At 38.5% G+C, this 27867-nt stretch overlaps 1 protein-coding gene and 2 long non-coding RNA genes across 4 annotated transcripts in view; 1 reads left to right on the forward strand and 2 right to left on the reverse strand.

Annotated features, from left to right (window-relative positions):
• Positions 1–26353, forward strand: part of LOC114161168 (uncharacterized) — a 36145-nt gene extending 9792 nt beyond the window's left edge. The window contains exons 3-4 of one of the 2 annotated variants that reach the window (XR_003598951.1): positions 24713–25211; positions 26308–26353. This is a non-coding gene — a long non-coding RNA (uncharacterized LOC114161168). The remainder of the gene's footprint in view (positions 1–24712; positions 25212–26307) is intronic. The other variant, XR_003598952.1, reaches the window with a different exon arrangement.
• On the reverse strand, positions 5341–10807 carry LOC114161169 (uncharacterized). The gene is made up of 2 exons (XR_003598953.1): positions 10427–10807; positions 5341–10391 (listed from the first exon to the last, which is right to left on the reverse strand). It is a non-coding gene; the product is annotated as an uncharacterized LOC114161169 (long non-coding RNA).
• On the reverse strand, positions 10950–18790 carry LOC114161158 (potassium voltage-gated channel subfamily A member 1-like). The gene is made up of 2 exons (XM_028044297.1): positions 17356–18790; positions 10950–17049 (listed from the first exon to the last, which is right to left on the reverse strand). Exon 2 carries the CDS (start codon positions 16863–16865, stop codon positions 15375–15377), a length of 1491 nt encoding a protein of 496 aa, XP_027900098.1. The 5' UTR covers positions 16866–17049; positions 17356–18790; the 3' UTR covers positions 10950–15374.
• Positions 26354–27867: the final 1514 nt, after the last annotated feature.

Raw genomic sequence — 27867 nt, forward strand, 5'->3', positions numbered from 1 at the left:
TAACACAAACACTAACAGGCAGACAGGAAAATATCCCCTTTGAATGACAGGAATAAAAGTATAATAATATTAAAACAAGATGATGCTGGAGTCTAAATGTCTCTTATAAAGAAAGCACACACTAATTTTCAAAAATCCTTCTGGCCTTTCCATCGTTTCCCCCAGAAAACCTGCTAAGCCTGATGGTAAAGGCGCTAAGGCTGACATCCAGCGACCTGCCATGTTTTTAAGTGGGAAAATGTTGACATTTTTCAACTTAAATGTCCAAAAATCTTCCAATAAAATGTCTTTTATTGGAAGACATTATTAAAAATACCTAAACACCAACTATAAAGTCTTAAAAAATGCAACCCCCCCCCCCCAAACATTCAAAATATCAATTATTTTCATCACTTCTTCTGTTCCATCCTAAATAAAAGTCCAAAATCTTCTGATCCTTTACCCCTGACTTGTAACTTTATTAGCTGAAGTTGCTAGCATGGAGACCGGTAGAGACAGAAAGTGATTAAGGATTTCCTGTGAATAATAATAATAAAAAAAATAAAACACCAGATTTCAGTCTCCCTCTGTGTTCACATATTAACCATACAATGTTGCCAATTGTTTAACCCATCTTTTCCTATCACTTTTATTGCTGTATAAATAATTAAACAATGCTTAGCCTGGTGGGGGTGCAAATAAAGCCTGGTGGCCCGCCAGGCTTATAAACCCTGGAGAAAACTTTGACCTTTCACATATCAGACTCTTAAACCTTAATATTAAACTATGATAGTAACTCTTATCAGAAGGATGTGAAGTAAGGTTTAGCTGATCTGCAAAAACACGGTGCAGAGGTGGATTTAGAAAAGTAAGGGCCCATGGGCTGGATCTGGTTTGGTGCCCTACCTCAGAAAAAATAAAACTTTTACTCGGACAAATTACAGAGTATGTATGTAAGAAGTATGTATGTAAGAAGTATGCCTACACATTTGCAGAGTACAAATTGTTAGCTTGTAACGTCTGGCAGGTGGGACCATGTTGATCCCAAAGAGATAATTTTCAAATATTTGAGTGTAGTTTAAGTTAAGCCACGTTAAACCCTTTGTAAAGTCTGATTCGGAGTTTGTTCAGTGGTCAGTTACTTATTTAAACACCCCAACACGGTGAGTATAAATGTTGTTGTAGTTTTCAGTTTAATAGAATACTGCAAATAATAAACGTTGTCAACATCATAATTAGCAAGACTACAGTTAGCAAATTCTTTTGTTTTCCTGACTTACCTTGACAAACCGTTTAGTAGGATGTGGCGTCATTTTTTCTTCCCAGAGCTTCTCAGGCACATAAAAATGAACAAAGCTTTGCTTGGTCGATTTTCCTGAGTCTGAAAATCATGATTACTGCTTATAGAGGCTAGTGTAACTATGCTAACATTAGCACGTGCATGGTAATTTGGTTCAAACTAGCAGTGATTATGATTCTTTTTGTCGTTTTTATTACATTTCTTTGATGCCTTAGAGACAATCTATGTTCAGATTAGACCAGGGGTGGGCAATCCTGGTCCTCGAGGGCCGGTGTCCTGCAACTCTTGCAAGTCTCCCTGGTCCAACACACTTGAATCCAGCAGCTGAATCACCTCCCAAGTGCAGTCAGGTTCTCCAGAGTCCTGCTAATGACCTCATTATTTGACTCAGGTGTGTTGAAGTGGAGATGCATCTAAAAGTTGCAGGAGTCCGGCCCTCGAGGCCTGGAGTTGCCCACCCCTGGATTAGACAATAGCAACAAAAAGAAAAGCTTTTGTGTGATGGAAATTTTGCATTAGCTTCCTTTCATTATTTTGTGTATTTTTGATGATGTTCTTATTTTCTCTTTTTTTGTAAATTTCTTACATTTTTTCAGCTTCTTCCCTTTTACCCATGATTTTTCCTCCTTATTTATCATCTTTTTCTTAGTTTTTTCTTCTGCTTCATGCTTTCTAAGCATTCTGAGATCCTCATGACATTTTTTTTTTGTCGTGGGAAAATTGTTTCCATTTTCTTCTACCTTTGTCGTTTATCCTTCATTTGTCCATCTTGTTTTTGCCACCTTTCGTTTTGCAATTAGTTTTAAGATTTCTTTATTCATTTCTATCTTTTTTCTTCTACTTTTGCTTTTGAAGGTCATGTTAGTGATTTCCTCATATTTTAACCTTCATTTGCTTTTTAAAATTCTCATCTTTCACCTTTTTCTGTTTTGATTTTTTTGTAGCAACCTCTATTCTTCCTTCTGTCATCTTTAATTTAATATGTTCTGCTTATTGTTCATGCCATTTCTTTTCTTTCCGACATAAATAAGGTTTATGAATTTTACATAATAACTCCTGTTCGCAGTTTTCTCTGACCTTTTAACCCTGCTTTTCCAAGTGACATTAATGTCCGGCAGGATCAACATGTTCGGACTCTCTGAGCTGCTTCACATGCCAGATTATTTTAGCCTTGTCACATCAACATGTGCTGCTGTAGCTGTTGTTGTTGCTCACCGTTTGTTCTGCACTTTGACTTTGCCCACGTTGATCCCGTCAAATCACATCATAAAAAGCAGGAGCTCGTCATTGGGTGTCATATAGGAAACGTTTAGCGTTATTATTTGTAACTTTTTAAGCTGTTTTGGTTAAAAGTAATTTCACCAAGTGGTTTGGCAACTTTTAGTAATGAAACCTTCAGCTGAAAAAGCTCCCAGTAGTTGTTTTTTTTGGTTCACTCTTTACTCAGTTTGCACAAATTAGTTTCTGGACAGAATCGTGACGATTAGAAAGACAGATGTCTGTCTAATCGTCAGAATCGGCCTACTTACTGGACTTTGAGTAGGCCACTAATTCTTGTCCTTTTCAGCCATTGTGTCGTATTTTGTTGCTCTTTTTGGGATAATTGTTCTGTTATTGACCCAGTTTGGACCAAGTTACACACTTTGCTCTGTAGACTGTGAGATCTTGGTTTTCTTCTTGGGATATTGGTGACTTTTAAATTCTTCTTGTTCTGAATATGTTTTCTCACTATATTGTGGTGAACGTCATATGCAGATTTCTTTGGTAGAGGCCAGAATTTATGACTTAATGAACACAAGCAATAGCAAATATAAATTAGTCATTACTATCAATGACAGTGTTGTTTTAAGACCATTTTCAAGTAATATAATGGTAATTGCATAATAATACATCCTCAAAGATCAATAAACTTTAAATGCTAATGAACATTTAACACTGGAAGACATTCAATTTCCAAAATAAACAACAACAACAAAAAAACCAACAGAAACAGCAAACCAAATGAATTATGACGTCTCTGTAATCAAGTTGAGACCAAAACACCAGACTGAAGACTTTTGTCATCCAGGTTTTGGTGAAAAGAGCAAAAAGAGAAAAATAATAAATACTCCAAATGGAAATCATTGAGCTCGTTTTAGTTTATCATGCGATTAATGGATTTATTGCTTATTGCAACAGGCCCGTTACCCCCATCTTGTTTGACTGAAGTTATGTTGTTGATGAATTTCCACTTTATGTTTTCCGTCCACCAAATATTTTACCAAAAATACTAAATCTGAAACTCTCCAATTGAGGCACTTTTTTTTTTTTTTTACCAGTTTCTTTGTTATAATTCAGTGAAGTAACAAAGCACAAGTACTTTGTTACTGTACTTAAGTACAATTTTTATGTATCTGTACTTTACTTAAGTAGATTTAATAATGGATACTTTTGACTTTTGTTCCACTACATTTTACAATAACTATCTGTACTTTCTACTTCTCTACATTTCTACAAAACCGTCGCGTCACTCGTTACATCCAAGTCGCATTGCGCCTTTTTTTCCCGTTAAAATGTTCACTTCAGGGACTTAACAAGGCGCTGTAAAATCCAAGCAATAACGTGGCTTACTAGTTACGTGTGTCTGTTGTCGCCCATCGCCTCCCCCTTTCACTCGCACGCGGCGCTCCAAGACATGCGCAGTGGTTTCCTCTGAGCGGGAGAAGATGTCTGTCTAATCGTCAGAAATAGAATCCCGCTACATAAATCATAAGATTTGGCAACATGTAAAATCAGCAGAGCTTCATCCAACGTTTAGCGTCACTTGGAAAGGAAGCTTAAAGAAAGTTAAGCTCTGTAGACGTGATATTAGCAAAGCTAGCTGTACAGAGACTCATATGTTGCATCTGCGATTAAAAAAAGTTGTCACTCATGCGCTGAATTATTGTGTGGAGGTGTTGACTGAGGTGTCGCTTATATGGGACAACGCTGTGACCAAAGTCTGCTGTATAGTGATATAACATTCACAAACGATCCGATTCTTCTGGACGGATCTTTACTAAGTCTTATGGGACTAAAGCCTCACTGAGAGCTTTTACTTTTACTAGAGTACATTTTGTCTGTGTATTTGTACTTTTACTTAAGTACATTTTTGAGTGCTTTCTCCACCACTATTATAATTGAATGAACTCTGACCTTAGGTGAGGCAAGTGAGTGAGGCCTGGAGGGTTTTATAATGATTTGTTTATGAACTGTTGGAATTTAAATAGGCCAGAAACTACTGGGAACATTCAACACTGCTCACCGTTTTGATAAATGTTGACCGACTTTGCTTCACAATGTCGATTTTCTTTGTTTTGGGTCATGATTTGTTGCTTTTTGGAGAGATTTTAGAGTAATTTATGATGCTAGACTGGTTCCATCACTCAACAGATCTGGCATTTATTGTATTAAATCTGATTTTCTTTGTGTGACATTAAAATTAGAGGTAAAGAAAGAAATTGGTTCTTTAGAGAATAGCAATTCCTAGCCTTTGGAGTTCTGAATTGATTCAAAATGCTCAATTAAGACTTTAATCTGCTTAATTTTTGGGTAAAATTATATTTTGAACAATTCTTTTAGATTTTTTTATTTAAGAAAAAGCCAGACATCTAAGCTAACCCAACACTAGCATAATTTTATGCACAAACCTATTTTTGTTTTTAGATTTGACACAGAATTGAACCGTATAAAATTGTTTTAAATAAATTGTATATTTGTTTCCACGGTCTTTTCCTCTTTTTATTCGCATAATTTAAACAGAAACTTTAGAGTGTTGGAAAAGAATTAAATTAAAAATATTTTTCGACCCTTAAAAAAAATGTTGGATGAAACATTTAAAAAAATTTTAAAAGAAAATGATTAGAAAATGACCTTTAACCCTTGCTAGATTGACGGGAAGCAGGCTATTGCTGAGGTCTTTCCACCTTGTGGTTGTGTTAGCACACCTGGATTCTCCAGAGGTGAAAACAATAAGAAAGTCCTCAGAGTGATCTGCAACACCTGGTACAAATTAAAGTGAAATCACACCCAAAAATCTGGCAAACGTTGAATTTACTGTTTATTTTCCAGGGTTTATTGAAGATGCTGTTATATGATGAGACCAGAATGGACAGAAACTGCTGACTAACCTTGCATAGGTTACAGACTCTGCCTCAGCAGCCAATGAAAAGCTCTGCAGACGGAAGCAGCAGCCAATCAGAAAGAAAACAAACAGAAACATCCAACAAGTTTTTAGAAAACGAAAACGAACACAGTTCTTCACCGTTGTTGTAGTTGGTATGAAAAACCATTCATACTGAGACTTTCGTTCTAGACGACACTTTGGCTTCTGACAGGAAACAGAAAGTCTGACCAGCTGCAGCCATCCCTGCATGTTGGGACATTTAAATAATCTCTACATCCACCTGAAACTCTGCAAACGTCTCACCATCATCACCTGAACCGTAAACCTTATTTATAAGTAGCTCAGCGTTGTCAAACTGTAAAAAAACTGGAATAAAATAAATAAATAAATGTCAAATACATTCAAAATAAATAGACATAAAAAATAGTAAAACACGATTTTTCACAGAGTTGAAAAAAAAAATCCATCTGAGGCTAAACATTTAAACTGAAATGATAAAAATGCGTCATTTTGGAAGGATTCAGTAAAAAAACCTGAACCCTCAAACTGCCTAAACCCTTAAGCAAAAAAACATCTGAGATTAATTTCTGCTTGTTTGATCTGAAATAAATTTTATAATTGCATTTTCATCAATTATTTTGTTTTCAATTTCACTTTTAAAGCTCGAAATATAGATATTAGCAGAAAATATTCTGTATTTTTGCTTAAGAAGTTTCAGCAGTTTAATGACATAAAGCAACTTAAATTTGCAGCAAATCCTGATTTTTTTCTTTCATTGAATGACTGATTTATTTAACATTGCATGGAATATGTAACGATGAGACACTTCGGAGCTGATTTTAGTTCATTGCTGAAACCAAGCAACTTTTCAGGCCGTTCTGATGCCTCAAGGCAGCAACAAATCAAATTACGCTTATCGATAAATCCAGGTTGGAAAACATCGGCAGTTGCAGGAAGTTTCCATCAGAAACTAATTTTACGGCTTATCTACTGGAAATCAATCCGGTTCTGGCAGTTGGAAGCTTGTAATTAAATCGTGTTTACTCGAGAGATAAAAACTGGATTTTATTTTGGAAATGAAACAGTTCTGTCCTGTTTACTGCTGATCAGATGGTAAAAACATTAAAAATGTGTATATGAAACTCCTACAAAACACCATTTGGTCCCTTTAGTGGCGTCTGCTGCGGAAAACTCCAACTTTGGCCTCCAAATATAAACACAAACCAATTAAAAAACACCGAATACTCTTATCTATGCTTTTAATCCATCTTAAATAAACTAATATTGATATGATTCAACCTTAAAAAACAAGTAAAATATTAACATTTTTCTCTCAATCCTTCGGCATGTTTACCGCTTAGCACCTTCGTAACTTTTATGTATTTTTTCCAGACTAATTAAAGGGATTTCAAAGCGCCGGTTAAGAAACTTGATGATGACACACAGCTGCAGCAGCGTTAGGCTTGGATAACCTTTTCAAATATATTTAAAGGGTTTTTTTTTTATTAAAATATTTGAATTTTGCATCAGAACTGTAGGGAAGAAAATGATTTTTAATCTAGAAATTTCACCCCTCATATTCCCTCAACCTTTGGTCGGAGTTGAGCTTTTGTGCACCACATTTTTTCCTTCCGCTAAACCTTAAGTTAATATTCCTGGATATAGCAGCATCACTGACCCACCCTGTGGAGACTTTTCATGACTGTCGGGTGAACAACTGAAGCCATAGCATTTCATTTCTGTCATAAAAGTAACTTTTTTGATCATTTTTTGCAATAATCAAATTTTCTGAATAACTTAATTATGGTTTTCCATAATCTATAAACCATAATCAATCCCCCAAAAAATGCCTGTGTCAAAAGTGAGTTTGGTTTTGAATTCTTTTCGAAAAATAAATTTCATTTTGGTGACTTTCTGAAGTGTTGAAATGTCTTAAACGGCCACCAGAGGGCAGTAATCGGAGGTATTGGATCCATTAACAGGCCAATAGGTGTACAGATGTCTCTGAGGCTTTATGGCCACCCAGGCACTCCGTATCATCTGGTTGCATTTTGAGAAGAAAATGATCCGACCCGATTTGATGTACAGCCACAATACAACCCCAATCATGCCGAATCAAGTGTTCGTCTGATAACACCGCATCACCAGACGATCATGCAACTCGGAAAAGTCAGTGAAGCCATGAAGCTTTATGCTGGATTAGAACAGGAAATACAAAACAAATTAAGTTTTTTTTTCCAATTGTTTATGTAAAAGTCAATCTGGGATGTCATTCTTATATATCTTTATGTAAATTACCTTCTTAAGTGATCCTATTTTTAAATGAATGGTCTAAAAACAAGTATGGAAAAGTGATAATTTGATAGTTTCCCCTGCTGATGGTTTTTTCTACTAAACAAGAGATTCTTGTGCTATAATTAAGAGAAAAATAGCCGAGTTTTGCCATTTCACAACATTTTTGCAACATTTTAAGTTTTCAGTTACTTTCACACTTACAGCAATACCCAGTGCAAATAGATTCATGTTATAACCATAACTTTCAGTGTATTTTGTTGGGATTTAATGTGATATAGATCAACATGTATAATAAAGACAGGAAGGAATGTGTACTATTATGAGCCAAGGGAGTTTTTTTTTTTTATCATATTACCATTTTTAGGCATGTTTTCTAACTCCAAGCTGGATGAATCGTAGCAGGTAGTGTTCTTTTGTTTCGTCAAAATTGGTAAAAAAAAGATATTTAACTAACAATGATAAGTCAAGAATTACCAAAAGTTTCTCAGAAGGATGCTATTGAAATTGCAAAGATATTGCAGCGTGATCACAGAACCATCTGACGTTTTGTTGCAAATAGTCAACAGTGTCGCCAGGAATGGGTTAAGATTAAAAAACACAGATAAACTGTAAAGGATTTGAGAACAATCAAGCGAGAAGCTACCAGGAAGCCATTATCTTCCGGTTCTGTCATCTTCCAGAACTGCAACCTAGTTGAAGTACAAGAAGTTCAGCGCTGGTCTACATGGCCAAGGTAAGGAAGACTGAAACCCGACCACCACTGAACCAGACACATCAGCTGAGGCATCTAAGCTGGGCCAAGAAGTATGAGCTGGTATTATGAAAGATCAACTGATTGGACCTCTTCTGATTGAAGATGGGCTCCAAATCAACTCCAGAGCCTTCTCCCAGTTTGTAGAAGACATTTTCTTCAAGCAGTGATACAGGACGAAGTCTGAATCTTTCAAAGAGGCAATGAACTTTATGCTAGCCAATAAAGGCATCAAAGAGGGAAAACCTTTGAGATGGACAAGACTGACAACTTCTTAAATAGTTCTTAAATAGAAGAATTACAGAGAAATCCAATATCCCAAGCTTTGGACATTTCCCAAAGCTCTGGACTGACTGCAGACCTACCAAGACATGGACATCCATCTAAAGGAGAGCGTTAATCAGAGAAGCAACCAAGAAGTTCAAGGTGCTGTGGTCAGACGAGACAGAAACTAAGCCTTGTGGCCAACACACCAAACACTGTGCACCACACAGCATCCCCATGTGAAAACATGGTTAATTCCTCACAAGTTATCTTTGCCAGAGCAAAGATTGAAGAGTTAGAATGGCCTAGTCAAAGTCCAAATTTGATTCCAGCTTAAAATCTGTGGGAAAACTTCAAAATCAATATTCACCAGACGATCTAAGCGTGAGTTATTTTACAAAACGTATAAAATTCCAGTCTGTAGATGTTCAGACACCTGCAAGTTTAGTGGAACATTTTTCTAAAAAGTGCAGATTTTTAATTGTGAAAACAATAAGAAAACATGTAAAATCCCATTAAAATACATTGAAAAATGTGCATAAGTTCATGCATGTTTCATGACATTTACTGAAGCATTTGCTTGTCTAAACACCAGGTGGCGTTTTAGCAAATCTCCTGGTTCTGCCTTGTAAGATTGGGTCTAAAAACTGAGTCTTCAGAACATAACGTCTCATTTGGAGCTGTTGCATCAGTTGATTGTTTCTGTCCCGGAGAAAAACCCGCTGCTCCCCCGGTTCTGTTCCCCCGTCCTGAAACAACAGCAGCAGCAGCAGCAGCAGCAGCGCCATTTTACTGGCATGCAGAATGACTAATGCTGCTCTGCAGAGGAAACACTGAGTGCCTCTGCAGATCCATCAGCCCTCCCTGAACTGAAACGTCCCACAGCTCCAAGGCACACGAAGCAGAATCGTCTCCCTGCTCCATCCTCTTCACTGAAAACATCAGAGCGAGAAAGCGAAGGGGCCTGATGAGGGACGATAGCCAAAATAAAACAGGCTCGCTTTCATTTCTCTCTGGTTTTAGTCTGGAGAGAATCTATTTTTGGTCCTGCTGAAAAGTGGCCATGTTTGCGCTCTCATTATTTGGCTCAATTTAGAAGCAAAAACTAAACCTCACCACTTTATATTTATATGAAAATAATTTAGTAGACTCCTAATAAAACCAGGCTTAAAGTTCACCCCATATCATTTTGATAACCGACTTGTTCTGAAGTATAATTCTGGTATTTTCTCCCCAATTGGATCCGATTCTCCTGACTTATCTCTAAATGGGTCACTTGCCTCAGTAACCAATAAATCAGCAGATAAATTGTCTACAACAGTTCATCCAGAGGGGAAATTTGTGCATTACTTTGATTCAGGCTCAACAACGACACAAAGACGTCGGAACAGGCGCTTAATGAGTTGGCTAATTAAATCTGTTGTTACATAGCCCACCCTAAACCCCCCGAGCAGCGGATTTAAGCGATGCCTGTTGGTGTTCAGTAATCTGGACTCTTGTTGATCGTGTGGAAACTTTTACTCGCTGTCCTGGAATAACAGCGTGGAAATAAGAGATTCCCAGACTAATCGCCTGCATATAAAGTTAAACCCAGATGTTTCTATACACTGTATGACAACATGCGTTGCCATTTTATTACTATCTGAGATTAAGTCAGACTAAACTAGTCCTGCTTTAGCTCAATTAGAATTACCAATTTTTTTTTTTAATTCAGACATTTACATCAGACATTTCTCAGTATTTGGTAAAGTCATCTTTTAAGCTATCTGACTTGGGTCAAACGTTCCACAATCTTCCCACAATAGTTTGCTAAAGTTCTGGCCCATTCCTCCTGACAGTACTGGTGTAACTAGATTGGACTTGCCTTCCCATATATGCCCACATACTTTCTATGCAACTGAGATCACAGATTTGTATTGGAAGCTCCAAAACATTAACTTTATTGACCTGAAGCCACATTGTAGTAATGTGGTGGTATGCTAACCTTATTTTCACACCTGACAGTCTGGTAGTTTTGGTTCGATTTGGGACCAAAATTGCAACATTTGTTGCATTTTCAGTTGCTATGGTTCACTTTCACACTGCATGGTGCCAAACAGACCACACCTTAAAAAAAAAAGAACTACTGAAGGAAAAAACATCAGCTTCCTTCTTCATGAAATGTAAACAAAAATTGAGTGGCATCAGATTTTAGTGATTGTAAGATTTCTGTTTTGTCTTTGGTAAAAGACCGCAAGTCATTTCTCCCACTAGCACTAGACACACGCAATAGTTTTGGTTGTATTTACCCAGAAAGTCTTGCACTATCTCTTGTGAATCTCTTGTAGCATTCACAACACTCCAGAGGTCGCTGTTTTGGTCTGCATCAGAGTTCAACAAACTGGACTTTCTAGACAAACAAACTAGAGTTTGATTAAAGCCAACTAAACAGGGTTGGTGTGTCATTGTCCATTTTGGAAGACCAGATAAAGTAATGCCATCTATCTTGCAAAGTGCACCAGTCCTTCTTGAAGCAAAATACCTGCATAACACAATGGATCCACTACCATAGTTAGTAGTTGGGTTGTGTTTTTGAGCTTGTAGGCTTTTTCCTTCTTCCTTCTTCCTCCACTTTGGACAATGGACTGTAATTTTAGTTCCATCAAGTCCAGGGACGTCTCTAAAAAAGTGCATTTGCAAACTGCAGTGGCTTCTTCCTTACTAAGTGACTTATCAGCCAATACTAGTAAAGAACTTGCATCACTGTGGATAATGACGCAGAACCCGTCTCCTTCCAGAACAACAAGACACCTGAACGTTCTCATGGTGTTTATACTGGCAATTGTTTGAACAGACCAATGAAGAACTTTCAAATTCACTATTTACTTGTTGACTTTTTGGCTGGTTGGTGGTCTTCTGTCTCTGATGACATGCAAGGAACCAACATGTTTGAGGAGTGACTTTAAAATATATCCACATTATTAATTTAAACCTTTCAAAAGCTTACAAAGTTCTGACATCATCATCTGGGCTTTTCCAAATACTTTAAAGACATCTTAGTGTATGTAAACACCTGAGTTTAAATAAACCTAAGAAAAACTCTAATGCTTTAATGTTGATAATCCTTGATCTGAAACAAGTAGTTTAGTCTAAATGTTTCTGTTTATACAGTTCACATAAATGTGTTTGACCGGGATTTGACCAAATGAGGTTGTCTTTTTGTTGCTAACATTACCAGCTAACTGCTGCAGCTTTGTGTCATCGAGCAGGATAGGAAAGTGGTTTTATTTGGCCCGATAATATGGAGTGAGTAAACTGTCCCTTCAGTGGCAGATATGTGGGATCAGTGCATCTTTATAGCAGGAGAGGTTAAGCTGCACGTCGTAAGCTCTTATAACAGGAGGCACTTTAGTCAATTCTATAACGAGACGGGCTTCAAGGCACTGGAAACTGATTTTTAGATATATACTCTACGAGCTTTGTTCAATATTATACTTTTTCTTCTTCAAAATAACAGAAAAATGGGCTCACAAATTAAATTAAACGTTCCCATGCACTCAATTGTCAAAGCTTTAAGGAAATACAAAAAGGAGGAAAAAACTTCAAAGTAATTATTTTTTAAGATTTCTTCTGTTTTAAGCACATTAGTTCCTTCTAACAGTTTCCTCCGTCATGCATTTTTCCACGGAATAACTTAACGGGAATCGTCGTCTCCCCTCCGTTTTCCCGCGCTCCATCCGAAAACTGCAAGCAATTTAATACTGACGTCATGCATTGAGTATACGTAGCTATATCATAGCTGTTTAGGCCATAATGCTGAAGTATTTTGACATGCCGTGATCTCCGAAGAAAGAAATGTTGCTGTTCTCCTTAAACATTCAAGACGGAAATGCTCTGAAACAACTTTGACGGTAAACAGCCAGAGCACTTCTGGTGAAAACAAAACATAATCCAGGAGGAGAGGATGAGGGCTGAAGAAGACAACAACAAAAAGAAAATGAGGTAACGTTGTGTGCATGCTGATATAAAAGAGAAGAGTCTCCACATGCATTTATATAAAGGAGCGTTGCATGGCATCAAACAGGGAACCTTCAGCTGACCTGCAGCAGCATCGGTGCAGATCGTCCCTCCACAAAGGCTCCACAAACTTCCTGTTTGCTTCTCTTAAAGTGCCTGAAAAATTCGCCATGTAATGTTTTTCTCAATTTTTCCTGGATGTGCTGCAGAAAGCACAAACGTTTGTAACTGTAATCCAACCGTCGTGGAGAAAGTTGTTCTTGTGAATCTCAGATGGGCTGTCATCCACAAAGTTGAGTCTGTTGCACCAAACCAGGCAGCTGTCCCTTTTCACCAAAAATGTTTTGTCCAGTTTTGTTGTTTGTCCTCCAATTAAGTCCTCATCTTTCTTGTTTTATGTATTCAGTTTAAAACACTTATTATTAATATTTAATATAAATTTCCTAAATGTTTTAATGTGTTTTAAGTCAGTATAAAGTGCTTTAATAATCTGAATAAACCAGAATTCTTTTCACAAATGTTGGATTTGTGTTACTCAGCTGTTAAGAGCTGGAACATTTAAAATGCTCTAAATTAATACATACTAAGACAAAAGGAGATGGCAGTGAAATGTTGTAGTACATAGGTTTAAAGTTATACTCCAATTATAGCAGATCTTTGCATGTTATTAATGAGGCACTCCATCGATTTAGTATTGCACATTTAGGAATAAAAAGCAATTGATTAGTGAACACTAAGTCGACACAGACTGAAAAACCCCTTTTCTAGTTAATGGGCATGTAATAAGAATACTACATTTCCCAGAGATCAACTTGGTCTTTAAAAACATGCATCTATTTGTAATATTATATTTTTACCATAAGATACATGTTTTAAACCATGGCAGAAAGGCTGTCAGGGTGTGGATTATAAGTAATGCATGTAAAGTGGTGGCAGGATCATTAGTTTTTGTTCATAATTTTTTTTATTCTGCATTTCTTAAACTTGAGATATATTTTTATATTTTTCTAAAACAGTTTCTAAGCTTTTCGGATGGGATTTTAATATTATTGGGGTCGTTTCCACAATACAAAACCAGGACTTTTTGTACCTTAGACATGCTTCTGCGCCAAAACTTAGTAGCTGGATGTCTGAGATTGGCAGTGTGACATTTGACATATTAAAGATCAAATATTAAGTAATAGGTGACATGTTTTTTAATTAATAAAACCAAGACCCATTCCATCCACAACTATAACCCCTATAATTTATTTCTGTAGGTCTCTGACCATGAATGGGATACATTTAGGAAATTCACCAAATGTCAAACTCCTGGAGCTGGGTTGTAAAATCTTTGGCAGCTTGTGAGGGATACAAAAGTAGGATTTCTAGCACCCCAAACATTCCTGCAGACAAAAATAATTAAAGCTAGCTGTCAATAATTGGCAGTGTAACCTCCTTAGTTGTATAAAGTACATTTGGTGGTTTAAATCCAAGAATTTAAGATTAGTATTATTTGACGTTTCATCCAGGATTCAAATTTAACCCATTTAAACCTAGTTCTTGTCTCTGGACAAAATTAACTGAGGTTGTTAAGATGTTGGACTAACACCTTTCATTTTATGAAAAAAATCTATGAATTATGATAAATTTACTGTTGTCTTGCATGGCCTAGTTTTAAAATAATTGGGGGCTTGTCCGGGATACAAATTTAGAACCTCTAGCTCACCTGTTATGTCCTGAGGCAAAAAGAAAAACATTTAATGTTTGAAGTTGGCAATGAAATATCCTTAAATTAATAATAGTACAATGTTCAGAGTACTTATCTGGGGACAATTTTTTACTCTCACTTATATGGGTTCAGTATATATAAAAGTAGTGGAATAACCCCATAACAAAAAAAGAAATACCTGACAATTCAATACTAAACTTGGAGGCCAGGTTTTAAAAATGATCATGGGTTTGAGTGGAATTCAAAATAAGACTTTGAGTACCTGTAAAGATATCCTGAAGCTAGAGGTCTAATAAACTGTAGTGCAGGAATCAGGTCATGACATCGTTCATGTTTGTTTGTAGGGGACAAAAATTGACCTGAAACATATCTCATAATTGAACTAACATGAGCAGGGTAACCTATTTTATTTTATGTTACACCACACACTTTAAAGTTCAACTAGAAAACATTATATTGTTTTTTTATCTCAAGCAACATAATTAATTGAATATTGTCTGGTATACCTAACAAAAATCTCTTGTATCTAAAGTTTGCTCTTGAATCTAACAGATTAAGCATCTTAAATTGATGGAGCAACCCCTATAGATTGTACAATGTAGAAAATTCAGGGTCTTTTTTAGTTTATTTTTTTACTCTAGGAACCAGATTATTGGGGGTTTGTCCAGGATAAAAGACACACCTGCATCCTGTCTCTGGTCCAAAAGAATTGAATTTGATATGTAAAACTGGCAGTGAAACACGTTAAATATTTTGGAATGGATACGAATATTTAACATAACTTTTTGCCAAGATCTGCTCAAGATTGCCTCACTGTGTTTGTTTGTTTATATGTTTGAAAGAATAATGTTTAAAAAAGAGAATAAAATGCACCTATTGAGTTTAAAGCATCCAGATATTTCTACAATATTTACAGCAGTGTGCAGGCGCTGCCTTACACATCGGTGAGCAGCTTCCCCCTGTTCACACAGTTCTGGCTGGGGGCGGTGCAGTTGGCAGTCCTAAGGTTTGCTTCCCTAAAGTTATCAATGCTGTTGTTCAAGTCCTCATCTATCTCCATGTACTCTGACTTGCTGACCACAGAAGAAGTGCGGCGGCTTGAGTTGGTTTCTGATGCCAAGTTCTGGTTGCTGATGTTGAGCAGCTGTGCTTGCTCCTCACCCTCCGTCTCCCGGTGGTAGAAGTAGTTGAAATTGGACACGATGACCGGTACTGGTAGTGCGATGGTCAACACACCGGCGATGGCACAAAGAGATCCAACAATTTTACCTCCGATGGTCACGGGGTACATGTCCCCATAGCCCACTGTTGTCATGGACACCACAGCCCACCAGAAGGCATCCGGGATGCTGGTGAAAAATGACTCCTTTTCCTCAGCTTCAGCAAAGTAAACGGCACTGGAAAATAAAATCACACCAATGAAGAGGAAGAAAATGAGCAACCCCAGCTCCCTCATGCTTGCCTTGAGAGTTTGCCCCAGAATCTGGAGCCCTTTAGAGTGTCGGGACAGTTTAAAGATCCGGAATACCCTCACCAGACGGATCACCCTGAGAATGGCTAAAGATGTGGCCTGTTCCCCTCCTCCTCTCCCCTCCCTGCTGCCTTGGTCGTCAGCTAGCTCTGTGCCAAGAGTGATGAAGTATGGGATTATAGCCACAATATCAATAGTGTTCATCATGTTTTTGAAGAATGCTGCTTTGCTGGGGCAAGCAAAGAAGCGAACGATCAGTTCAAATGAAAACCAGATGATGCAGAGTGTCTCCACCACAAAGAAAGGATCTGTCAGGACGCTTGCCTTGTAATACATGGTGGTGTTGCCCACTTGGTGAATGCGGTCATTGGGATCCTCCTTTAGCTCCGGTAAAGTCTCCAAACAAAATATGACGATTGAAATAAGAATTACCATCACTGAGACTATGGCGATCCCCCGGGCAGGCCCCGAACTCTCCGGATGCTCAAAGAGGAGCCAAATCTGCCGCTGGAACTCCTTCTCTGGCAAAGGCCGCTCCTCCTCCCGGATAAATCCTTCGTCCTCCCTAAATTTCTCCATAGCTTCTGCGCCAAGTTCATAAAACTTTATCTCCTCTGAGAACATGTCCAGTGGGACATTGACCGGCCTCCTCAACCTACCTCCAGACTGGTAATAATACAAGATCGCGTCGAAGCTCGGACGATTCCGATCGAAGAAATACTCGTTTCTTAAGGGGTCGAAGTAGCGCATCCTCTTCTTGGGGTTCCCGAGCAGCGTGTCAGGAAACTGGGCGAGAGTCTTAAGTTGGGTCTCAAACCGCAGCCCAGAGATGTTAATGACCACCCGCTCACAGCAGTCGTGATCATTGTGGTCGTCGTCAAGCGGGTAGGGGTCCTGCGGGTGGCCCGGCAGGGTGGAGGTGTCGTCCATGTTTTCCGTGGACACCACAGTCATCCTTCCTGGGGGATGATGGGCAGGAAGGGGAAGCGGCGCGTAGGTGGTGGGGGCAGGTTGAAGTGGAGAGGCTCCTACAGATGCCAGGAGATGCGCAGAGCCTCCCTCCCTATCACCATCATCATCCTCATCATCGCCATCGTCTCTGAACTGAACGTTCCCTCAGCAGTCCCTCGTCTCACACCTGGAACAGAGTGGTAAATAACACCCAATGTCCTCAGAAGAGACATTAAAACTCGCCTGGAGACATTTCTCAACGCGAACGTCTGTCCAGAAAGGACGCAGCACCTCCAAAAGCATGTGCTGCATCTGCTGGATTTTACCGCATACATCAGTATTCAAGTTTGCAGCCCTGCTGCACTGCCTCTCTCTGCACCCACAGTTCTCACTCATCCAACAGCTTCCCACTCAAACAAGCGTTTACACATCCACACAACAAACAGAACAATAAAATCTCCTCTGAGTGATGGACATCAGAGATGAGACGTACCTGAGTTTGGAGCGCAGCAGATGGAACTGGTCGTTCTCTCCAGCCACCCACCTCAACTCTGGCTTTAATACCAGCAAATATCTCTTTACAGTGTCTCTGAAATATTAATAGACTATGTTGTCTTGGTCAACATCCGTATCCTCTTGGTGTTGATTTTCAGCGCCAGTCGGTGCAGCCCGCAGGAGGAGGAGGAGAAGGAAGAGGAGGAGGTTTTTGATGGCTCTGAATGCAGCAGCAAAAATCCCGACTGACTATTTCTTAAAATCATACTGGAAAACAAGGAGGAGGAGGAGGGAGAGGAGGAATAATGAGCTGGACGAAGCTCACATTCTGACGGGAAGGACCGGACTTTGCTGCATCAAGAGAAAACCACTTAAAAAAAAACCTGGTGAGGAAGAGGAGGGAAAATGAAGCAGAGGATCCTGCTGCGGAGACCCGATATGTGTCCTTTAATTTGGAAGCATATTGCAGGATTTCATGAGGAGAGGAAAGAGGAGTGAATGAAGCAGGAAAGGAGGGAGCGAGAGAAAACAGGGAGGGGAGTGGGGGGAGGATTCGACGCAATGCAGACACACTGTACAGCACAGAGAGAGAGCTACAGTAGCGGCTGCGTGTCAGCAGAAACAGCCGCACGACTCCCGCCGGGGAAAGTTTTCCTGCCAGGAGCCGAAGGGATAGACTTCCCGGTGAGGAAAACACTGAGGGACGCTTTGTGCTCAACGTAATTCTCCTGCAGGTGTCAAACAGTCCAGATCTGACATGGAAAATCAGCCCAATCAGAACTGACCCACGAGTCTGTCAGAACCAGCACAAAAACAACATTTATATAGAAAAATATTAATGAAACCCAGGTTCTGTGTTTTAACAATCAAATAATGGAGTCAGGTATAAAATCTGCTGTTGTGGTTCCAAACAGAGGCGCTGATAGGAAGCCGTAATGCAGGAGGTCCAGCCCATTTCTCAGTCCTTTATATATTAAAATATATAGAATTAGAAAAAACTTCAAAAATTTAGAAAAACTGCGTGAAAACTAAAAAGATAATTCAAATATATGCAGTGATTTTGAGATTTTATACATGACAAAATTTTTTATATACATTGTCTTGTGTATTTTTTAAATACATTGCATATGTACTGTATCTATATGAACAGTCAGTTGATGATTAATAGCTTATGCTATAGCAAGTTGATTTTTGAGATTTTTTTTCTTCCAACTACTTTTTTTAATTCAAAACTTTTGTTAATATCAACATGTTGCATGTTCATTTAAACTGTAAATTAAATAAATAATCAAAAATGACAAATACTTTATATGAGGATGCCGGATAATGCATCGCGGCTATTTTTGATCCTTCATTGGCCCATTTCTGGGCTTAATAATAACTGAAATAATTTTTTTTAGTTTTTTTTACACTTTTAAAGAGTGAAAACGCCCAAAATATAGGTAATATTTTATATAAATATTTATGTAAATTTGAAAAATATTAATATAGAGTAATTTAATTTTAGAAAGGTGACTTTTTTGTAAAACGATAAGATTTTAAAACATCTTTTAAGGACATATAATTTTGTAAACATGTGGAAATAATTTTTAAATGAAGTTTCTGCCTTGGTACACTTTCAGATATCCAGAAACTGCTTTGTATATTCTGATATAAGCTTTGGATGACAAACCTGCAGTTTGGAAATACTCTGAGCTGAAGTTGAGGCTTATTCTGGGAAGCTGCAGCCTTATCTCGTTTTTGCAAACCAAGAGATGAACTTCTCTGCATGTTGGAGCTTTAACATGGATTAATAATTCAGCCCAGTCTCAATAAATTAAACCTCTTGCATTTAACAGTTTAAAATTAACATGAGAAAAGATGCAGTGGCACAGAAAGCTGAGACTTTATGCATATTTTTTATTGATGTGATGCTCAGAGTCACTGTGGTGCTAAAAAAAAATAAAACCCTTCTTCCATCCACATTATCCAGTATAATGCTGCCACCACCGTCTTTTACTGTTCCTTTGCTGATAGTGTAAAGATTTTGGTTACGAACACCCACACGATTTTTTGTGTTATTTGAGCAAAGCGCGGATGTTTCCTTGAATAAAATGTTTGTCAGATTTCTGTGGAAGTGAAAATTAAAAAGCGTTTACACTGAGTGTAACAAAATATCTGTCGAATCAACTGCCTGACTGATCGAGGGGAATGTTCAGCACGTCCTTGTCCGGGGATGAAAGGTGACCGCTCTATATTTGGTCTTCCAGCGTTCGTCACTCCGAGTGTCCGACAGCTGGCTGAGCTTCTGCCATGCGGCTGCACCCACAACATTCCTCAAAACTGAATTCACAGCGTTCCGGTGGGACAAAAGTAGAAGTATCTACGACTAATTTTCAAATTTATAGTTTGGAGAAATAAATCTTTTGTCCACTATTCATTTGCAGAATTGTTGAATTCAACCACCTTGGAGGGTTTTCAGTGTCAAATGATCTATTTAAAAATTTAAATCAGAATTATGTCCGGACTTTGACTAGGCTGCCTCCATTTTGTTTATTATTTGGAATCATTTCCTTATGGACTACCTCAGTGAGCTTGATCTTAATGTCACAAACGTAAGTTGTGACCTTAATGTCATAACATTGAGGTGTGACATTAATGTTAAGGTTAATGTCAGCTGGATGGAGAATTCATGGATCCGTCAATTAAAGCAAGCAACCCAACACCATCATGCTACCACTGCTGTATTTGACTGTCAGTATATTGTAATTCTGACATGCAGTGTTGGTTTTAAGCCAGGTGTAACAGGACAAACATGTAACAAGGTGCGTTCACACTAGGGGTTGAACCAATTAGTCGACTAGTCGACTCTAGGACGTCTCGCGAGTTTTTACATTTCATGTCGACTAGTCGCAGTCATGTGATTGCCGGTGGTGACAGCCTGTGCTGATCTGACAGCACAGTATACGTCACAAGACACAAGAAAAATAAGTTAATACATTAGTTTAAATGATATGTAGATGGATGCATATTTGTGGTTTTACAGTGTTTTTAAAAGGAGATGGAGTTGCAGCTGCAGTCCACTACAAAACACGAGCCGTCTAAAACTCGCCCCCTTCCCGCTAAGGATGTCACTTAGCTGGATCGCGAGTGTCTTTGTCACGACGATCTAACTAATACATTACACACACAGCACCACTGCTGCCGAAGAAATCCTTGATTTTTTTTCGCTACCGCAGATCCCCACCATGACGAACCCGCTGCAGTGGTGGGCCAGCAACCAGGGCAGATTTCCCCGTCTGGCAAACCTCAGCAGAAAATATTTAGCTGTTCCGGCAACCAGCACTCCCAGCGAGAGGATTTTCTCTCTCACTGGGAATACCATTACGAGAAAGTGGGCAAGCCTTCATCCAGCTCATGTTGATGCCCTTGTTTTCCTACATGTCAACCAAGAAAAAACCCCAACAACTCTTAGCGAAGAGAATATTGACAGCGAGTGAACTTTATTTACCGCCCCCGTGCCACCTCTTTTTATTGTTTTTACATGCCATCTAAAAGATGTGCGTTTCCTTTTGAATGTTGGTTTCCCAGCAACTTATTATTTATCATAAACTATCCCGATGTTTTGTTGTTTCACTTGTTGCTGTTCTGTGTAAATGCCGTATTTTTCCGTGAAAACGGGCAATAAAGCCTGTACGTTACTCCAAAGCTTTGCGTCTTGCGTTGCTATGACGTCACAACGACTAGTCAACTCGACATCGACTCGACTTTTATCATGTTGACGTTGACTAGAAAATATCTTAAATCGTTCAATCTGCTGAGTCAGCAGAGCTTCCTGCCACGCATCGGGCGGAGGAGAAGCAGGTGGTTTTGTTGAATTCAGCTGTAACCAAACGGGATCCGTTCATAACAAGTTTGGCTTGTGATGTTCCAAAAGCACCATGTAGTCAGTGTGATAGTTTGACTCCTATAGTAACTATCCAGAGATCATCAGCATCAGCCGGTGTTTAGAAAAAAAAAGTCAGACCCGACTTTGTGCAACAAACTTTTCCCCGCTGCTCACGAAGAATCTCCATAATAGACTTAGTAACAGCAGGAGAAGGGGAGAGTGTGTGTGTGTGTGTGTGTGTGTGTGCCGTGAAAATAGCTAATAAAACCTCCAAGTAGTTGTGAAGGGTTTTTGCGCTTACGTCACTATGACGTCACCGCGACTAGTCGACATCGACTCGACTATTATCATGATGTAGTCGACCTTAAAAAATATGTAGTCGTTCAACCCCTAGTTCACACCAGAACTATTTAGTTCGCTTTAATAGAACTCCAGTTTTTTGTCTAGAAAGTTCCATTCGTTTGAGAAAATCTGAATGCTAATCAAACAAAAAAATGAACTCTGGTCCACCTACATACCTCAGTGTCAGTTCAGTTAAAAATAACTCTTGCGATTTGAATGCATATGTGAACACCAAGCGAACTGGAGACTGCTCCAACAGCAGGAAACGGACTGCACCGCAGGGTATTCTGGGTAAATACAACCAAAACAAATGTGCTAGCCTTGTGCTAGCACATGAGAAATGACCCGTGATCTTTTATCAAAGACAAAAGAGAAATCCTACAACGGCTACACTCCATTCTTGTTTACATTTTGTAAAGAAGGAAGTTGCTCTTAGTGTTTTCAGAAGTTTTTGTGTCGTTTCCTTGAGTTATTCTTGGTGCAGCACCCTCACAGGCAAGGAGGGGAATAGATTTCTCAAATAGTTTGGTTCATTTGACTCAGTGGAGTGTGAAACCGAACCGAAATGAAACAAATGTTTCTATTTGTGTCCCCAATCAAATTGACTCTACTGGGGTCCAACATCTGGGCCAGACTTTCAAAAGGGGCTACAGGGCCCCAAGTGGCCCTAAGGGAGCCTAAGATTTTTTATTTTTTTACCAATGCATATTTTGCAAGCAAACTCATAGGAAAGTCATAGACCCAAGATTATGAAGTCATAATACATTCTTTAGCATGAAGCCATCTGCCAGACATTTGAAACCAACATTTCATTAATTCGTTTATTACGTGTTGGTGCACTTATTCATGTATTGTAATTTGCATCTGTGAAATATATTTATGGTGGATATGGGACCAAAACTGGCTCCAGCCTGGGGACCCACATCCGTCTAAATCCTGCCCTGCCTACTATAATTGAGGCACATGTTTAGTTGGTCTTTGCTTCATTATTTTTTTGCTATTTTGCATTTTTTGTCTTGCTCCCAGCGTCTGTATTTATCATAATTAGTGTTTTTGCTGAGCTCTCCTGGTTCTGAAGCTTTCGGTTGGAGGGGAGTCACAGCTGATGGCGGTAGTTTCTAAACACCGGGGATCAGAGCAGCTGGACAGCACCTGCTCACACTCAGCTGTGAAGGGAAGCATGACGACATGTGAAAACTTGACAAGGTGGTGGAAGGGAACATCTGAGCGCCGCAACCCGACAATGTGCTGAACACACATATTCACGCGTCGCACAGACACACACCATGACTTCATCTCCAGTCATATGATCCGGTCGGTTCGCTGCTCTACAAAAGAGAGGTTTACTCTGCTTTAACCGGCCGAGTGTCGGGTTACAGCTGCTGAAACTAAAGATGGATGCCTGAAATCCCTGAAAACAAATGGAAACTCTAAGGTTGTAAAGCATCGTCACATAAAACCTGGAAGATAGAGCAGTTCTAAAATATCCCTGATGTCAGAGAATAGACTTTAAAAGAACGGCTTAGCACCAAAATACATTAAAGATTGGCTGTTGTTGTATCAACCTTCCAGACCACTCAGTTATTCTGGTTCTGCATCCCCAGAACCAGAACCAAAATTTAAACATTTGTTCCATTTTCAGCTGCTGTGGTTTGTTTCCATAGTGGATTGAGTCTAACAAACCAAACCATTTTTAAAACCTGTTCCCCTGCTCGCCTTTGGTGGCGCTGCAGCAAGAACCACTGAAGGAAATGACATGGAGAAGCAGCATTCAGCTGCTGTGCACCACAAAGTTCTTCCAGAAAACTGAAAAACAGCCGAAACAATGATTTCCTTTAAATTAGAATTGCTTTTGAACCATAAAAATGAAACATTGACCAAAATATTCAAATGATTTTGGTGATGGGACTCATCAAAATGTAAAGTTTGTTCAATTGTTGACTGTGTGGTGTTTTCTTCATAATGTTGTAATTTTCTGTTTTTATTATGTAAACCACCTTGAACCGCCTTGCTGCTGAAATATTCTATACAAATCAACTTTATTGATTGATTGACATAACTCAGCTAATATCTCCTCCATGCTGCAGATTCTTCACCTGAGAGGCACTCATTGGTAAAAATGGGAGAAAATTAACAGTTTATATCCTTGTGGAGGATTTTCAACCCGCTCTATTAAGCAGAACTGTTTTAATTCAGCTCTATTAGAGGGTAACATTATTGAGTAACCACAACCTGCTTAAGGTCAGGCCACACTATTTAAATTTGACTAGGACACAAGAAAAACTAGGCTTGGACAATATGGCTGAAAAACATATCATTGATATCAATAATTACATATCAGATAATATATATTATTTAATATTTAAGAAATATATTTATTCTGCCATCTTTGGACACCCGTCTGTATCAGGAGTCACCATGTAATTACTACATAATAACATGTAATTACACTGCAGAAAACTTAACTACATCAAGAAAATTTAGTAGGGTAATAACTCGACTGAACAAGTTTATTAAGCACAGTTAACATTTCAGGATAAAAAATGATCACTTGTCATTAAGTACAGCAACAATTTATTATTTATTTTAGTTTGTACTGCTTATTTATGTGTCGCAATAAATCAATTAATTGAATGATAAATTACAAGGAGCTCAATAATTTCCATTTGCATGATTTATAGCTTCTCTCTTTCTACCTAAAACCAGAGGATAAAAGTCTAAAGTCTGGTCAATTTACTCTACTAGATCTTTACTTTGAAGGACTATCTTGTTTACAGAGCCTTTATAATTTATTTTATTTATTTTTGTTGTTTTGTTTATTTATTTTGGGTATTTAAAATGTCTTCCAGTTCCAGTGTTAAATGTTTTTTAGAATTTACAGTTTATTGATTTTGTATTGTTATGCTATTAGCATTATGTTACTTAAAAATGGTCTCAAATTAACCATATTATTGTTCATCACAATAACTTCAGGGACAGTTTAGTGTTTGTTAAGCTTTGTTATGGTGACAAGCCTTCATGTTGCTTTCTGACTTCTTATTCTCCTGCTGCATTAATCGTTAACGCATAATTACATAATTGTTTCTGGATTAGATTCCAGTGTTCCCAGTGTCATGTTTTAATGGTTTGGGCTGTTCTCCTTCAGATGAGCAGCAGAGGGGAGGAAGAGGAGGAGGAAGAGGGGCTGCTTCTGCTTCATGCAAACCGGCGAGGCATCCCCCGTGGCAACACGCAGCCCTGTCATCTCCTGCCTCGTGCCTGGATCACTGAATGAGGGGCGACACACTCATTAAGCCCTTTTTTCCCCTCTTCATCACCCTCCTCTTCCTCTCTGCTGCCATCAACTCGTCCTCCTTACTCCGTCATCTCCTCGCTCGCGGCTCTGCTCAGGAAAACCCCAGGAGGCCGAGTGGAGAGGCGTGCAGAAGGTGACGGGAGAAAAATCAGATGGCGGTTTGTTAAATATTAATCTGATGAAGATGCTGAAGAGCAGATGTTGATTCAGAAGACGGAAAGCAGCTAAGAGAGGTGGAGTTAAAAATCCACTCCAGTGAGACCAAACATGACCACAGGACAGGCAAAGAGAAACCAGATCAGTGTGTTTCAAAGCTGCAAAAAATTGAATCCCATCATTTTTTTATTAAGTAAGTTTACTTAGTAAGTTTTTAATTAAATCTAGTAGGTGGGTCATTTACTGACATTTCCAATTCGGATGGAATTACCAACGCAAATATTCTCCGCGATAATTACAAATATAGAGCTCCCACAAGTCTGAACAGGAAGTGATTTGCACCACTGAGCCGCCATCTTGGTAGGCAAACGCAGTGCAGCATGTGATTCCCAGGTAAAACTAATTCCATGTGAATATATAGCTCTCATGTGACGTCACACTTCCGGGAGGTTTATAGCTCACAGCCATTTTGGTAGGTATTGTAACTGACTGTCATGGCAGTTGCCATGGAGTTGCTATGTTAACAATAAACAAGTTACAAGCTTAGAACTAGCTCTCACCTTGTTCCCATTTAACTTGTAAACAATGTATTACTTGGTTACAATTTTCTAGTGCTCCACCCACCTCTATGTAATACTAAGATAAATATCTGTGGTGTTTACTATAGTACTTACAGCCGAACTAGCAAAATTAGCTTAGGCGATGTAGCTTTTATCTGCTAGCTAAGACAGCCATGTAGCCGACTTATTTGTTACTACATTTATTTTCTTTGCCTGTTACCAGAACCTTGTTATTCCCACAAAGAGTTCGTACATCCTTGACTAATCCGTTTAAACATTCATTCTATGTGTCCACGGATTTCAGGCTGCGAAGTTCCTGCATGGTGTACACACAAGAACAACATGGATAGTAGGAGATCGGAGGCAGCATCGTCTGACATGTTTCCATTATCCGTCTCATACGGGCTGATCTTGAGAGCAGCCATTGTGTTTATATATATTTCTCTTGCACATTGATCAAGAGGGTCAATATGTTTTCTTTTTGTTGGTCTGGAAGCCATGATGCCTCATTTATGCTTTGTGCTTCAGTTGCCTACCAAGATGGCGCTGATCACTTCCAGTTCAGACTTGTGGGAACCATATATAGGGCTTAAAATCAAACTTTGAGAATTTTGAATTGATTCAGGACTAGAATCCTAGTCCTAGGATAACTAGGAGAGTTATTAAATTTTTTTTGCACCTTTATGCTGTATGTCATTAAATTAAAAAAAACTTTGATTTGCCTTTCAGAAAAAAGATTCAGTGAGGAAAAGAATAAACAAGAATATTAAAAGTATTTTAGATTTTTTTTGCTTCTAGATAACAGAAAATGTGCCTTTAAAAAACATTTTAATTTGCCTTTCAGGGCTTCCGTAGGTGATGCATCCCCTTTAAATAATATCTGACTATTGGCCAAACTCTTATTCATGCAAAGTTTTATTCCCTTCACACATGGGTGAGTGAACAAAGCAGCAGCTGCAGCAAGACTTATGAATGTACCAAGCAAGCCCTGTCTTCTTTCATAAACACACTGGATGCTTATATAACACCTATGCAGAGTTGCCCTCTCTGCACTATTTATAGGCCCCGTAGCATGCAGCGGGTAAAGAGCGAGGCCAATTCACACAACGCCCTTCAAGACCAACACATGGCCCTTGGAGGGACCGCCGGGGCCCGACTTCAGGGAGCTATAATTAGAGTCACGTCACGGAAGAGCCAGCGAAGAGGGAGAGGCAGGCGAAGTGACAGATGGGGGTGATGGGGACATTAACCGAGCTGAGCTGCTAATGATGGAGGTTTGTGTTTCTGAGGTTTAACTTCAGCCGTTTCTGCAGGGGTCACTATGTTTCATCATAAACGCAACATTTAAAAGACGCCTTGACATTCTGGAAAATGCAGGCTCTAAAAATGAAGAAATAATGAAAGCTGAAATTGAGAAGACATCTTTGTTAACTGAAATAAATAAAAATGTAATTAATGGGTAAAAACTAAAGCTGGAACTATATCAATCAATCAAGTTAATTCCCCATATTTCAGCAACAAGGCAGTTCAAAGTGCTTTAAATAATAAAAACATAAAAATACAAAGTCACATAGTAGTGAAAAATTTAGACATTACATTTGCCACGTTTTGTCATTACACATCAAAATGTTGGTCACTATCATTTATTATGGTTCAAATGAAATGTGTTTATAAAACTAACTAAACGCACTCGAATTATAGATGATATTCTTTGCTTTTGTGTTTATAAATTTATTTATTAGCCTTTGGTACTAATATGAAATATATATTTTTTCCTCAGACAAGGAGTTTAGGTCAACTGTCTGCAAATTATGGCGGTACCTCTGCTAGGCCGCAAAATGGCGACAGCAAAAGTTGGGATAAAACACCAGAATCAGTTGGTTGTTCAACAATAATTAAATCATTTTTTATACTATATTTATATTTTGTTGATTAATCAGCACCAATTATTATGTATAAATAATCACAAACTTTGACATTTTTCAATTTTGCACCTAAAAATTAACCAAAGTATCAAAAACTAAAACTTCTACGATAACTAAAAAAGTCTGTACAATATTAAGTTAATATTACCTAATAAAACTAGCAAATCAACTCTAAACACTAACTAAAACGGACTAAATTAGACAAAGAAAATACCAAAATGAAATAAAACTAAACACAGTTTACATCAGTGTCTGTCAGGTTGCTCTTACGCTAGTGTGCAAAAAGGCAACAGTAAAAATTATGAGAAAAAAAAACAGTCAGTTGGTTCAACAATGATTAAATACATTTTTTATAAAATTTGCT

Source organism: Xiphophorus couchianus, chromosome 17, assembly GCF_001444195.1.
Source record: "Xiphophorus couchianus chromosome 17, X_couchianus-1.0, whole genome shotgun sequence".
Classification (NCBI taxonomy): Eukaryota; Metazoa; Chordata; class Actinopteri; order Cyprinodontiformes; family Poeciliidae; genus Xiphophorus; species Xiphophorus couchianus.